The sequence below is a fragment of the Elaeis guineensis genome, chromosome 1 (genome assembly GCF_000442705.2).
Source record: "Elaeis guineensis isolate ETL-2024a chromosome 1, EG11, whole genome shotgun sequence".
In the NCBI taxonomy this organism is placed as follows: Eukaryota; Viridiplantae; Streptophyta; class Magnoliopsida; order Arecales; family Arecaceae; genus Elaeis; species Elaeis guineensis.
In genome coordinates, this window is record NC_025993.2 from 177415466 (window position 1) to 177428045 (window position 12580).

General features: G+C 36.8%; 1 protein-coding gene across 2 annotated transcripts; it reads right to left on the reverse strand.

The window, feature by feature from the left end:
* Window positions 1-3750: 3750 nt before the first annotated feature.
* On the reverse strand, window positions 3751-10883 carry LOC105032113 (CASP-like protein 1E1). Of its 2 annotated transcripts, XM_073249895.1 has the most exons (4): window positions 10730-10883; window positions 10521-10590; window positions 6225-6480; window positions 3751-4278 (listed from the first exon to the last, which is right to left on the reverse strand). In XM_073249895.1, exons 3-4 carry the CDS (start codon window positions 6473-6475, stop codon window positions 3942-3944), a joined length of 588 nt encoding a protein of 195 aa, XP_073105996.1. In that variant the 5' UTR covers window positions 6476-6480; window positions 10521-10590; window positions 10730-10883; the 3' UTR covers window positions 3751-3941. The 2 variants fall into 2 exon arrangements, with proteins under 2 accessions (XP_073105996.1, XP_073105998.1); XM_073249897.1 differs by lacking the exons at window positions 10521-10590; window positions 10730-10883 and having other exon boundaries at window positions 6225-6672.
* Between the last annotated feature and the right edge of the window lie 1697 nt (window positions 10884-12580).

Below are 12580 nucleotides of genomic sequence, written 5' to 3' on the forward strand. Positions count from 1 at the left end.
AAGAATTAGAATATTTAAGAGTTTGAGGATTTGAGTAAGAAAATTTCGATGACTAGAAATAGTGATATTAATTCTAATCAACATTGGTGATATTGATCTTTATAAAATGATTTAATGATGAAGTTGCATCGAGAATTAAATATCAAAAGTTCGAGAATGAGATTGAAATGATAAATCTTCAACCTTTGAAAGTATGAATAAGAGAAAATATTTTTAAATTTTGATTGATTAGGATATCATCAAATGATTCATAGAAGTATGTTTTTCTATCTTATGATGGGTTGAAATTAAGAGTGGTTAATATTTTGAAAAAAATAAATAAATAAATGAATGATGATGAATGAAGTTCTTATGCAAGAATAGAGACATTGACCTTCTTCTATTCACAAGAGATAGATTTGATTTTAATTTGAGTCATGAGATATTGAACATTAATTTTTACAGAAAATGAGATCATAATTTTGAAATCTTGAAACATTGAAAATCTTTAAGATATTGATCTTGATAAATAAGAAATGAATGGTTCCGTTTCAGATCAATATTTGATGTATTGATTTTTTCCTTATGAAATGATTTAAGAATGAATTTTATATCAAGAATTAGAATATTGAAATATTTGTGGATGAGATTCAAGTAAGAAACTATGAAGACTCAAGCAAAAAAAAAAATTTTGAGGATGAAATTTTTTTAGAGGGGAAGAATGTCATGGCCCGGCCCGGCCCATGTAACAAACCCAGCCCACAAAACTCAAATGAAAAAAAAAGAAGAAAAACTGGGGAGAAGACTCCCAAAGTCTTCTCTCTCCTCTCGCCAGCTCCCAATCAGAGTTGGAAAGAGCCCCCCTCTGGCTCTATTTAAGGAGGAGAACCCTCCTCTCTCCCTCTCACTGAAGATCCTAAGTCCAGTCGGCGGCAATCGCCGAAAAACCATCGCGGAGACCCGACCTGTGCCCGTCCAATTTCTCATCGGAAAGCCTCACCGGCGTCGAAGGTGAGCATCCTCCTCCTTCCTCTCTCCTCCCTTTTTCTTCCCATGCCGGTGTGCATGCTCGCCGGCGACCGGAGTCGCCCGATTTTGTTGTGGAAGAAACATCTATTTTGCCCATTTTTCTTCGATTTTTCGACATCGGTGGTCACCGCCGACCACCGGTTTGGATCCCTCCGAGCCGCCCGTCGTCGCCCTTTTGTCGCTAGCCAGCCTCGTGCCGATCGACCATCGGCTGGCCGACTAAATCAAGGGGATCGTGAGGTCCCCTGTTTCGGCTCAAAGGAAACCGTGGGAAGAAGGAAAAAGAAAAAGAAAAGAAAAAAGAAGAAGGAAAAAAAAAGAAAAAAGAAAAGAAAAAGAAGAAGGAAAAAGAAAAAGAAAAAGAAAAAGAAAAAAAAAGAGAAGAAAAAGAAGAAGAAAAATAATATAATAATAATAAATAGGATTTTCTCTCCTCTCTCTTCCGTGAAGAAAAAGAAAAAAAAATTATTAAATTAATTAATAAATAATGATATAAATAATAAAATATGAGAAAGAGAGTTTCTCTCTCTTCAGCTTGAACTAGTATTTTCTCTCTCTAAAATTAAACTTTCTCTCTCTACTTTCTCTCTCTAGGTTATTTATCTCTCCTAATATTTTCTAAAATCTTGAGAAGAATGATGATGAATTTAAATGATCCTAGTGATGGATTTTTGATCTGTGATCACCGAACGGTACACCGACATCCACTTTGATCAGATTAGGTATTTTTAAGATTCTATTTTTTATGATTTTATTGAATTATCTATATGATAATTTCAGCATGATTTGATCTAATCGATCGGATTTGTTGAATCATATTGTCTGAAGAATCCAAGATGAGTTTTTTTTCTCTCTAAAAATTTTCTCTCTCTAAAATTTTTTCTCTCTAAAATATTCTCTCTCTTGATTGATTCTCTCTCTAAAAAGATTAGTGAATGAAAAAATTTCTTTTAATAGTTCTGATCTGATTTTAATGAAGAACCCTGATCCATGGTTGAAGGACAGTGTACTGGTACTTACCTTGATCAGATCCGATATTTATCAATTTAATTATCCATGATCCCGATTTAATCATCATTTGATCATATTGATTTCTCCACTCGAGATATTGGACCAATCATAATGTTGGATTGTGTCACCTGATCAATTCGAATTGTACCTCATGAATTCTCTCTTCTCTGATTTTCTCTCTCTACTTGATTTTATGAAATCGATGAAGAAATCTCGATCGTCAAACTTTGGATCGTTTAGGTCCTAATTAGATTTTGATTAGATGAAATTAGATGATCGGACCCAATCTAAACCGTTGAAATATGGTATTCGTATTCTTTCTAATTATTGAAATTGATTCTATATAGGATTGTGGATGTTTGATCATGGAATATCGCAATATGATCTACGAACAAAATTTTTGAAAAAAAATTTATAGAATTATGTGGATTTATTAGAATGCGTTCGAGGTAAGTAATGTTTCATTTTTTCTAAATTTATCGGTAAATTATAATATATTTTTCTGACATGATTTGTGAAACGATACATAAATTGGATGAATGATATTTTGTTATAAAAATATTTTATTTGAAATGTTATGATGAAGCATGATTGAACATATTGATTTCATGATGCATTATTTTAATTGATTTCGATACTACATGATTATATATTTTATTATCGAAATTAGAATATGAAATATGATTTATGAAGAATTCTGATATAAGAACAATATGAATTGACAACCTGACTATGTAAAGGACTCTGCTAATGGGGACATATACGTTGACAATTGATTTGTCCTGAGGGTTTACGTCGTCAGAGAGACCAGCGACAAACCGCTAGAGAGACCAGCGATTCTAAAAGACTTTGCTGCCAGATGATTCGCAGCTCACCGCAAGAAGATACGCGGTGTTATGATCCTGCCACAGGAAAAATGTGGTCATAGCTCATGGTTGACGAAAAAAATTAAAGAACGAAAGAAATTGAAATCTCGAAAGAAACTTAAATTTTGAAAAAGAAATAAATTTGGCATGAACTATATTGCATAATTGGAAATTGATTTCGAATTAATGAACTCGATATGCTTATTTTCTATAAATGATTATTTACTTAAATGTCTGATGAAATCTGTTGAAAAGTGATCATTGCTTACTGAGCTGTCTAGCTCATTACCTCCTATTTTACTGTTTTTACAGATGTTGAGGAATTAAGATGATACAAGATATGAATGGAAGAGTGATCAGAAGCAGAATCTCCATATTTTTAATTTAGGTTGAAAGTCTTATTGAATTTGATGTAAGACCTATGAATTATTGTTGAATTTATTAAGATATTAAAGAAGAAATTTAGATAGTTATGTTTTGGATTTAAATTATTGACTAATTATTCTACTGTTATTTTAGGATAGCATAATAAGATGCCTTGCATGCTTATGGGAAGAGTTTTCTATGAGTATGCGGCAGTTGCCATGACCCTTGATTCACAATCTCGGATCGGGGGCGTGACAATATGAGTATAGCTTTCAATTGCTAAACATTTATGAGCAAGCAGCAAAGGAGGTAGCTCTCTTTGCGATGTCCTCCCTTGCCCTCACCAAAGCAATGGAATCAAAATGCCATCTTGGTTGTTCATTTTGCAATAATTGGATCACCATAAGAGCGCAGGAAAAAGCTACGGAATGAAGGAGTACCATAGCAAAACCCATTCGAGCATAATATTCTTAAACTGTTTGTTTCGGTAAGAACTCGATTTATACTATAAACATTCTTTATTCACAAATCTCAATTCATATTTGCAGTTTCACCAGTCTTATGATAAACTAAGGCATGACCAATACAATATTCCAAAAAACGATCAGAAATCACACTCTTTTTTCGATAAACTGTACATTGAACTTAAAAATGTTTGTCTATCTATCACCAAACTGATCAAAAAATCTATTAAGACCGCAGGTGGAGGTCAATGATCCAAAGTACAACTAGTAGCAAATAAGCCAATGATGCGAACATCGACAAGACGATGGAGGCCTTAATATGCCCGCAGAATGTATGAAGTACATAGCAAAATTTGGGCCAAGCATATCGTGGTAGCCCCTTGTCGGCGACGACACTGATCGCAGCTGCTGCACCAGTACTTGAGAAGAGGAGAACCACCATGACCAAATCGGCAATGGACAAGTGCATAGCTATTCTCCTTGAGCCACCTCTATTTAGAAGAGCCAGTGCCAGAGAGATTATTGAGTAGATGAGCACAATCACATTAACCACAATAAGGTACCTGTTAATGGTAAAAGACCAAGGATAAAGAAGAACTTTAGTTAGCTTCTGCCATAAAACCAGACAAAGAACAGACTGTTGAAATCATGCAAAGGTGCAACTAGAATAAGAACATCAAGATAAATGCTGCAGTTCTTGAGTGGATATCTAGAACTAGGCATGTAAACAAGGGATGCAATCCTTACCTGCATATCTAGCTTTGTCCAATTAGCTTGGGCAAGCATTTGCTGACTCCTTTTGAATTCAGATTGGATAAAGTTTTGGGTAAATTGGCCTCCTCCTAGGATGGATGTATTGGGATATTGGACATCCTAATCAATCCAACCCAAGATTCTATCAGGGCCGGTCCTGATATTTTTTAGACCTGGGGCCTGTCTGTACCAAAGGCCTCACCACTGTACCCAGGGCCTCATCACTGTCAGGAAGAACCGCTAAATTTCCAGAAATCATGAGCGATCGCCCATTTTGCCACCAATCGTGAGATCGACATTTCACGAATCCAAGGACAACCCCGGTGCTAGCCAGATGTTCTGATGCAATGAATTTCTCTGTAACCTTGCGTCTTGCTTTCTTGGTTTAAAAGCTCCATCAGATTGGAGAAATTATTTGTTAGGCTAGGTTCAGCAGCTTAGAGGCGGACCGGTTCAACCACAAGCTAACACATATAAAGGTAAACAAAAAGATGAAAGGGGAAAAACATGTTTGTACATGTTTATTCGTGATTGGACTGTTCCACCTACTCATTGGTAAACCTGGTCTAACCAAAAAATTTCGCATCAGCTTGATAGGAGTTTTAGTCCGGTGGAGCCAACACGGCGTCCCTCGACCAAGGGAAAAAAGAAAACAGGACTGCTTTTACATGCGTGTTGACGGTAACTTGCTGAATGTAGTTTCAGTAGCCATTTGGGAAATAGAACAATCAAATGGAGAAAAAGGAAAATGAAAAGAAGGGCAAGTACGAGACTGCTTTATGCCATGCATTTGCTATTTTTCCAAGCATCCACACGGCACGCACTTAGAAGTTTTAGTTATCCACAATCATCCCATTCTTCCTTCCATACGAGTCAGCCAAAATTTAAAAAGAAAACAATCGAATCATGAAAGCAAAAGAAGAAAATTTAAAAAAAAATTATGAGGCCGCTCTATGTCAGGGGTATGATATTTTCTCGAGCATCTATCCTGCACTTAGAAGCTTTAATTACTTATCCACAATCATCTTTTATACTAGTGTGCTGATGGCTTTACCCTTCGTATTAAAGACAGGCGCCTGACAAAAAAAAAAAATAGGGGCCTGGGGCGGTCGCCCGCTTTGACCCGCCCCAGGGCCGGCAGTGGATTCTATGTTGAGGTTCGATCAAACCCAAACTCAACCCATAATTTGCAGTGAATCCCCAATTTAATGTAACCTAAATTAAACTAAAATTGTAGTCTTGATTGATCTCATGACTGCAAAATCAGAGTCTAGACTTATTTTCGAAACCTATAAGTTACAATCTCAACCAGTTAATCAGCCAATATCCTTCGAAATAAGATATTATGTATGCTAACAATTCTAGAGTTTGTTAGTTTGAATTGGGTGAAGATCTTCATGAAGGCTAACATACTTTTTCTTTTCTCTTTTTTTTTTTTTTTAATCTTGTTCATATATATACCAGCTGTAATATAACTTCTTTAAACCTTCTATCTTCTATCCTGTAATTTTTTTTCTAAATAAAAGCCAGATGACTCTCCCTACCTCCCTTTCATTCAAAAAAAAAAAAAAAAAAATTGAATTGGGTTTGACTTGGTAGTTGTGAAATTCAAACAATGATTGTTCCATATCACAAAAAATTGTGGAAGATGGTTTAAGCATGGATGTATTATTACATGAATCCATATATATATATATATATATATATATATATATATATATATGGGGGTGAGTGTGTTTGAAGGAGAAGGGCTTACACAAAGGCAGAGGAGTATCTGGACTTGATCGAGCCAGGATAAGTTGTCTCGCCAGAATCATTGCTTACGATGACCGTCACAGCCTCCTTGGCAACTCCCATCACAATTGCTGATATGAATGACAGAACTATGGCTACAATACGAAGAAGATATCCCGGTACTTGCATCGACCTTGATGGCGATGACCCAATGTTGTAACCTGGGGTCCTAGCTGCTTGGATTCCATCAACACCAGGACTAGCTCCCTCCATTCTCCCTAAGAGAAGAAGAAAGATGTGATGATATATGGAGAGCTGCAAACCAATATGTCTTCAATCTTCATGATGACTGGAAGATATTTGTACTTGTAATATGAAACTATTTTTGATGCATGAGACAGGGGAAAGGAAAAGAATACTCCCCCCACTAAGAAAGAGAGAACAATTTCCCCACTCAAAGGATTAGGTTCTGGTCATGTCCATGCGCACTTACCTCACCAATAATTAACATATCTTCCTTTGCTTAGCTTTCACGCATGGGCTCTTGTGCTCTAGGAATGTCGGAGGTCCGTTTTGTTAATCTCACCGGGAGGTGGAGTTAACTAGGGGCCTGGTCAACCTTCAACGCCGTCAAAGTCAACTCGGCCGCTTAGAAACTTGTCGAAAGCCACAATGTGAATTAGATTGTGATTGCCTGATTAGGGTGTTGATAAGAAAATGAGTTGGCTTTGGACATTATGTGGTTTGACGTGATTTGGTATCCAAAATATGGGGCCAGTGCCGGATTCTCCAAGGTGACGGATAACAACAAATATAATCTATCCAAAATATGTCGGACTTTTCAATTTCATTTTTGAAAATTATCTATCTGTTTAATCTTTTAAAATAATATCAAATTATTAAATATTTATTTTTTATTTTTTTGTTAAAAATAAAGTATTCGTATAAATCTTATATGAATACATTCGGAAGAGTCAGAAAATAAAACATCGCTGAAAGATCGAATAAATTTGCCATTCTGAAAATACGATGAATGATGAGGTCTACGCAACCCAACAGCTAAATCGCAGTATCCTACGGAAGATGATAGAAAATTGCTTCCTACTTATAGTTTTATAGTCGGATCACTACAATGACAAAATCTGTCTCAATAATAAGATAGTTAGCAAAAAAAATAAGAAAAAACATACAAATCAGTCTCTACAAGGCTGTTTCTTTCAAGACCGTGCAATGTTATCCGAATCATCATTCATTAAATGAATATAAGAAAATTTCTATCTATTCTTTTAAATAATAATTAATAATAATTTTAAATTATAAATTTATGGTTTGCAAGTTATTTTCAAAAAGAAAAATATATTTTTTACTTATTTAGTTGTTAGATGATAAAGCCAACTAGCATCCCATATATCATTATGGCCTTTTTATATGTAACAATAGCAATGCCTTGAAATCAAGATTCACCTTTTAGATTTTATAATTTTATGAGAGAACAAGATGTTGAGAATTACATGTAAATTCAGTCCTACATGGAATAATTAGTACGGGGTGTAACTTTTTTAAGTTAAATTGGGTTCGCACTTGAATATCTAGGGAATCTTTTAATTGGACTCGAATTTCTCATTTCTTCGTTGGCAATCCTGAGCAAACTCTTTACTATGTCATGGTGTGCCAAATGGTAATACCTGTACAGCTGTTATAAACTGTACATGAACAATCTACTTGCCAGGCGGAAAGCTTGATGTAACTCCGGACTTTGTTGCCAAATTTGGTGGTAGATTGATTGGTTGTGAAGTTGCCATGTCAATGATTGTGGGCCTGATGAACTTTTTCTATATGATTTACGGGAGTCTCAAAGCATTTTCATTATGATATTGATGTTTCTTAAAATTAAATGCCTTGTCTGGGCTTCCTTAGGAACGAAGTAACGACGGGACGCTATCAATTTCATTAGTCTAAGTACCGAACATGGTCTTGGATAACTTGGGATGTCCGTCTGAGCATCTTATTTATATATGATCCAACCCAGCAAATTACTGAGTCTTAAATTCGATTTATACAGCTATATCAACGTACTTACGGCACTGGGATACTGACAGCTTGGGGTGCTCATTACTACCTCCATCAAGGTTTGTTTCTTGGGTACCCCCACCCTGTGGTTTCGTAAAGGTTAATTTTGATGCATCATTGAAAGGGGAGGAGGCTGGCGTCGGTTTTATATATCGTAAGGGTTGAAACAGGCCTTGTATTATATGCTGGATCAAGAAAGTTTCAAACTACTTCGATACTCCAAGCTGAACTTCGAGCAGCTTGGGAAGATTTTCTATTGGCTATCCGACATCTGAAACACACAAAGGTTTGCCTTGAAGGCGATTCACTCACAGTAGTAGAATGTATTAAAAAGAATTTGGACATGCCCTTTAGTCCATCTTTTTCACTTCATCTTCTACTCCCTGACATTTTGCATTGCGCTACTATGTTGCATTCTGTTGTGATATAGAAGAAAGAATATCATTGGTCTCACATTGATTAAAGTAAAGAGAGAATTTAATTTATATAGGAAAGGACTATCCTTCCCACATGAGCCATCTTTTAAAGAGTACAATCGTGAGATTTTAAATGATCAAGATCCACTGAAATCCAAAAATGATACTAGAAAAAAGACATCACTCTCCATGGACTGTGGAGCTCCTTTCGCCTAAACACAGAAGTACACAGATTTTTTCTTGACTCAGGGAGCTATGTTATGGTATAAAAACAAGGACATCATTAGTCTCATATTGGTTGGAATCAAAAGAGAATCTAATTTATATAGGAAAGAATCATCCTTCTCACGTGAGGTACTTTTTAAAAGACAAAACCGTGAGACTCTAAATGACCAAAGTTCTTACATGAAAACAACCAATGTGGGACTAATGATGCCCTTTCTTTTACACCATAATACATTCATTTTTTATTTTCTATGTGCTAAGAGAGGGCAACCAATCAGCAGATCATTTTTCTAGTTTGCATGCTAATTTGGCCTTCAATTCTTTAATTGAGTTATCCCAACGTATCATGTTTCTTGTTCTAATTGATGCTACTTATACTCAATTTATTAGACACTAGCCTGTATATTTTTATTTCTCCCATGAGGTTTTATAACCTCCCATTGCATCCAAAAAAAAAAATCAAATTTATATAGTCTAAATTTATATTTTCAGCTAGCTCTTGTCACGCCCCAAACCTAAACTAGAGCCGAGGAATGCGGCAATCCACCGCCCATGCACGCACGCAGGCGTGCGCACACATGAATAGTTAGCCTCACAAGCATACAAAATGATAACCTATCAAATAAAGAATCAATAATGGATATCTCAAAGACTCTTGATGGGAAGGATCACTGTGACACTCTAAATATAAGGGGCTCTTAGTCTCTCTCTCTCCATATACGTGGCAGTTTATATGATACCCATCAGTACATACAAATATAAATGAGAGAGTATAAAGAAGAGGAAAGACCAAAGATGTTAAAACCAAAGATAGAACCTTGGTGTACTTCTCACATCGCAATGGCTCAAGAGAAATAATATTAGTTTTGTGATTTATAAAACATAAGCTAAAGATCCTATCTTATCTAACAGATACCATTACCAGCTAATCTAACATAAGTTTTAGTTCTCCCTACTAGAACATCCTAAAATCACCAATTTAGATTTAATAAGCAACGCACACCACTTCTAAAATTTCATATTTTAGGAGCTAATTTTATATCTTAGTAGTAAAATAATTAATCCAAATCAGGGCTTTAAAATTTGCCTTGTTTTATACAACTATTGTGATACAGCAATTTTTCATACCATCCTCGTGAAATACTACTAGAAACTTTTCAGATCCAAAGAAAAATATTATTAGGTTACCAAAAATTTTACTAAAACACTAAGTATAAGTAAGGTTCTGATCAAATACAAAGTAGTCTATCAATATATATATATAAAGTCGGCACTCTCTTTTACTCTTGTTTGCATGTCAGGCCACTTCAACGATTTAATTGAGCAAGCTAACATCCTTCAAAATTTCTCAAAATTTTCGGTTCTATTGGATCCATGAGTTAGCAATTTCCAATTAAAATTTTAGATTAAAATACTCCTCCAATTTCAAGTTAAGACAGGGAAGAACTTGCATGTCCCGAGATCACCATCAAAACACATAAAATCCTCCCAATCCCTTCATCGATTGTTACCCGATATCCATAGAATTCAGAAATTTAATCTTTGCCCAAACCTGCCAAGATTACTTCCATCACAAATTCTGGCTTGAAAAAAGGCTGGAAACTTACCTTGATAGCAGCTTCAATAGATTGGCGTGTCCCTCATCATCTCCTCCTCCAAATTTTTCTCTGCAGTAACCTTAAATTAATAGTGGCAGCAGGTTAGCAAGGGAATTAGAGACTGATGAAAGAAATAAAGAGGGAAAGAGAGGGTGAATAAGTGTAAAGAAATAGAGAGAGAGAGTGTGTGCATGTAAGGGACGATTGGTTTCCTCTACCTCTTTGCTCTTCCCCTTGTTTTCTTCTTGCTCCAGAGAGAGAGAGATACGAGGTGATGGAGGTGGTGGAGAGAGAAAGGAGAACGCTGGAGAGAGGCGGTGGAGTTGGGGGCGGGTGTTCGCGATGGCAAGAAGCAGGGGATTCGTCCCCTGTTTTCTGATTTGGAGAAGCGGGGGGCGCCGCGTTTGCAGGCTGGCCCGATTGCAGTTGGGCCGTCCTGGATTCGGGGCCGGGGTATCCAGTTGAAAAGTCTCGGTCCATTAATTCGAAGTAGTTTTTGGGTTGAGAAAAGTCCAACTTTAAAATCTCGAAATGTTTAACATTTTGGCCTGTGAAAAGGTGTACCACTGTCGAACTATTTTGTAGGACATCAGAAGCCATCCAGTAAAGACCATCAAATCATGGGTCAAAGAGTTTTTTTTTTTTTTTTTTTTTTGGGCTCTTGATAGAAAGTTTTATCAAAAATTAAAAAATATGAAAGAACGTTATAAGTGACAAAGAAGCAAGACGAATGTCTCCCATGACAACATAAAATTTGAAGGGACATTATATTTCACAGCAATTATTTTTCCTTGCACATGTACGCATAATTCACACGTGTGCATGTATGTGTGTATATATATACATGCACAAATGTTTGTGAACATGCAGTCATATGCATGCATATTATACCTTTGAGGCCTGAACTCAAAGGGAAGTAACCATGTGTAGAGTACTACTTGAATTCATGCCCAACATAAATTTTTGAGGCATTGAACTTGAGGGTAGGCATCGGTTTATATATATATATATATATATATATATATATATATATATATATATAAATTAATATGCCATAGCATAATAGTCATCAAAATTTATTAAAAAGAAGGAGAGTGTAAAAGAAGAGAAGGGGGTAGGCTGAGGTCGGTCTCAGGTTTCCTTAAAATATATCACAGCCCAAACTTTATGGGGCTCCAGCTTATTAGGCTTGTAGTGTTCCTTGATCCAATTAGCAGCAGATCCAGTGATTGTAACTTGAAGCTGACATGGGTCAGGTTAGCAGTTCTTTTTTTGAGCTTAATTCCATCCATATCTAATTATATCAAAATATTTGACCCTACTCATGTATGCCCTTATTTTACTGCTGCTTTAATGTGATGGATCACAATGATAGTGTAACACCCCGACCCAAATCAGCCCAAAAAGCCCAAAGTAAAAAAAAAAAAAAAAAAAAAGAATGAAGAAGACTCCCGCTGGGAGTCTTCTTCCACCCAAATCACTGATGGAGAGGTTGAATCCGAGGCGGATTCGACCTCCCCTACACCCTATAAAACCCCCTTTCCTTCTCTCTAAGGTTGGTCACGACGAGCACCAAATTTTTCTTTTATTTTTTTTCGAATTTTTCCGTTGAAGCCGCGGATGTCCTCATCGTGTTCATCTCAAATACTCGCCGGAGACCTCACCGGAGTCGGAGGTAAGCCCTTCTCCTCTTTCCTCTCTTCCTTCCCATCTTTTCCACGGCTTCGTGCACCCTCGCCAGCCGTCAGGATCGCCGGAAAATTCATGAATAAAATGACCCTGTTTTTGCTCTGTTTCGGCCGAACTCTTCCCTCTCTTTTCCGGCCACCGGCGCCGCCGGTTGCGGCGTCCCATTCCCGAGACCGAACCTCCATCTCCCTCTCTTCCTTCCCTGAAAATTTCGACCGCCGGCGATCGGCCAATGGCCGGAAATCACGAAGAAAGGGGACGGATCCCCTGTTTTCTGATTTTTTTTCTTTGTTTTTGCCGCCGTCCTCCTCTTCGCCGCCGGCCGAACCCCATCGTCGGCCGTTGTCGGATCTCCGGCCAAGCCACCGGAGCCCGAGCCA

Excerpts from the sequence above, each read along its gene's own strand:
- LOC105032113 (XM_073249895.1), bottom strand. The coding sequence starts at position 6,475 with ATGGAGGGAGCTAGTCCTGGTGTTGATGGAATCCAAGCAGCTAGGACC. Across the intron at positions 4,279-6,224 it reads AGATACTCCTCTGCCTTTGT|GTACCTTATTGTGGTTAATG; the intron begins GTAAGCCCTTCT and ends TACCATTAACAG.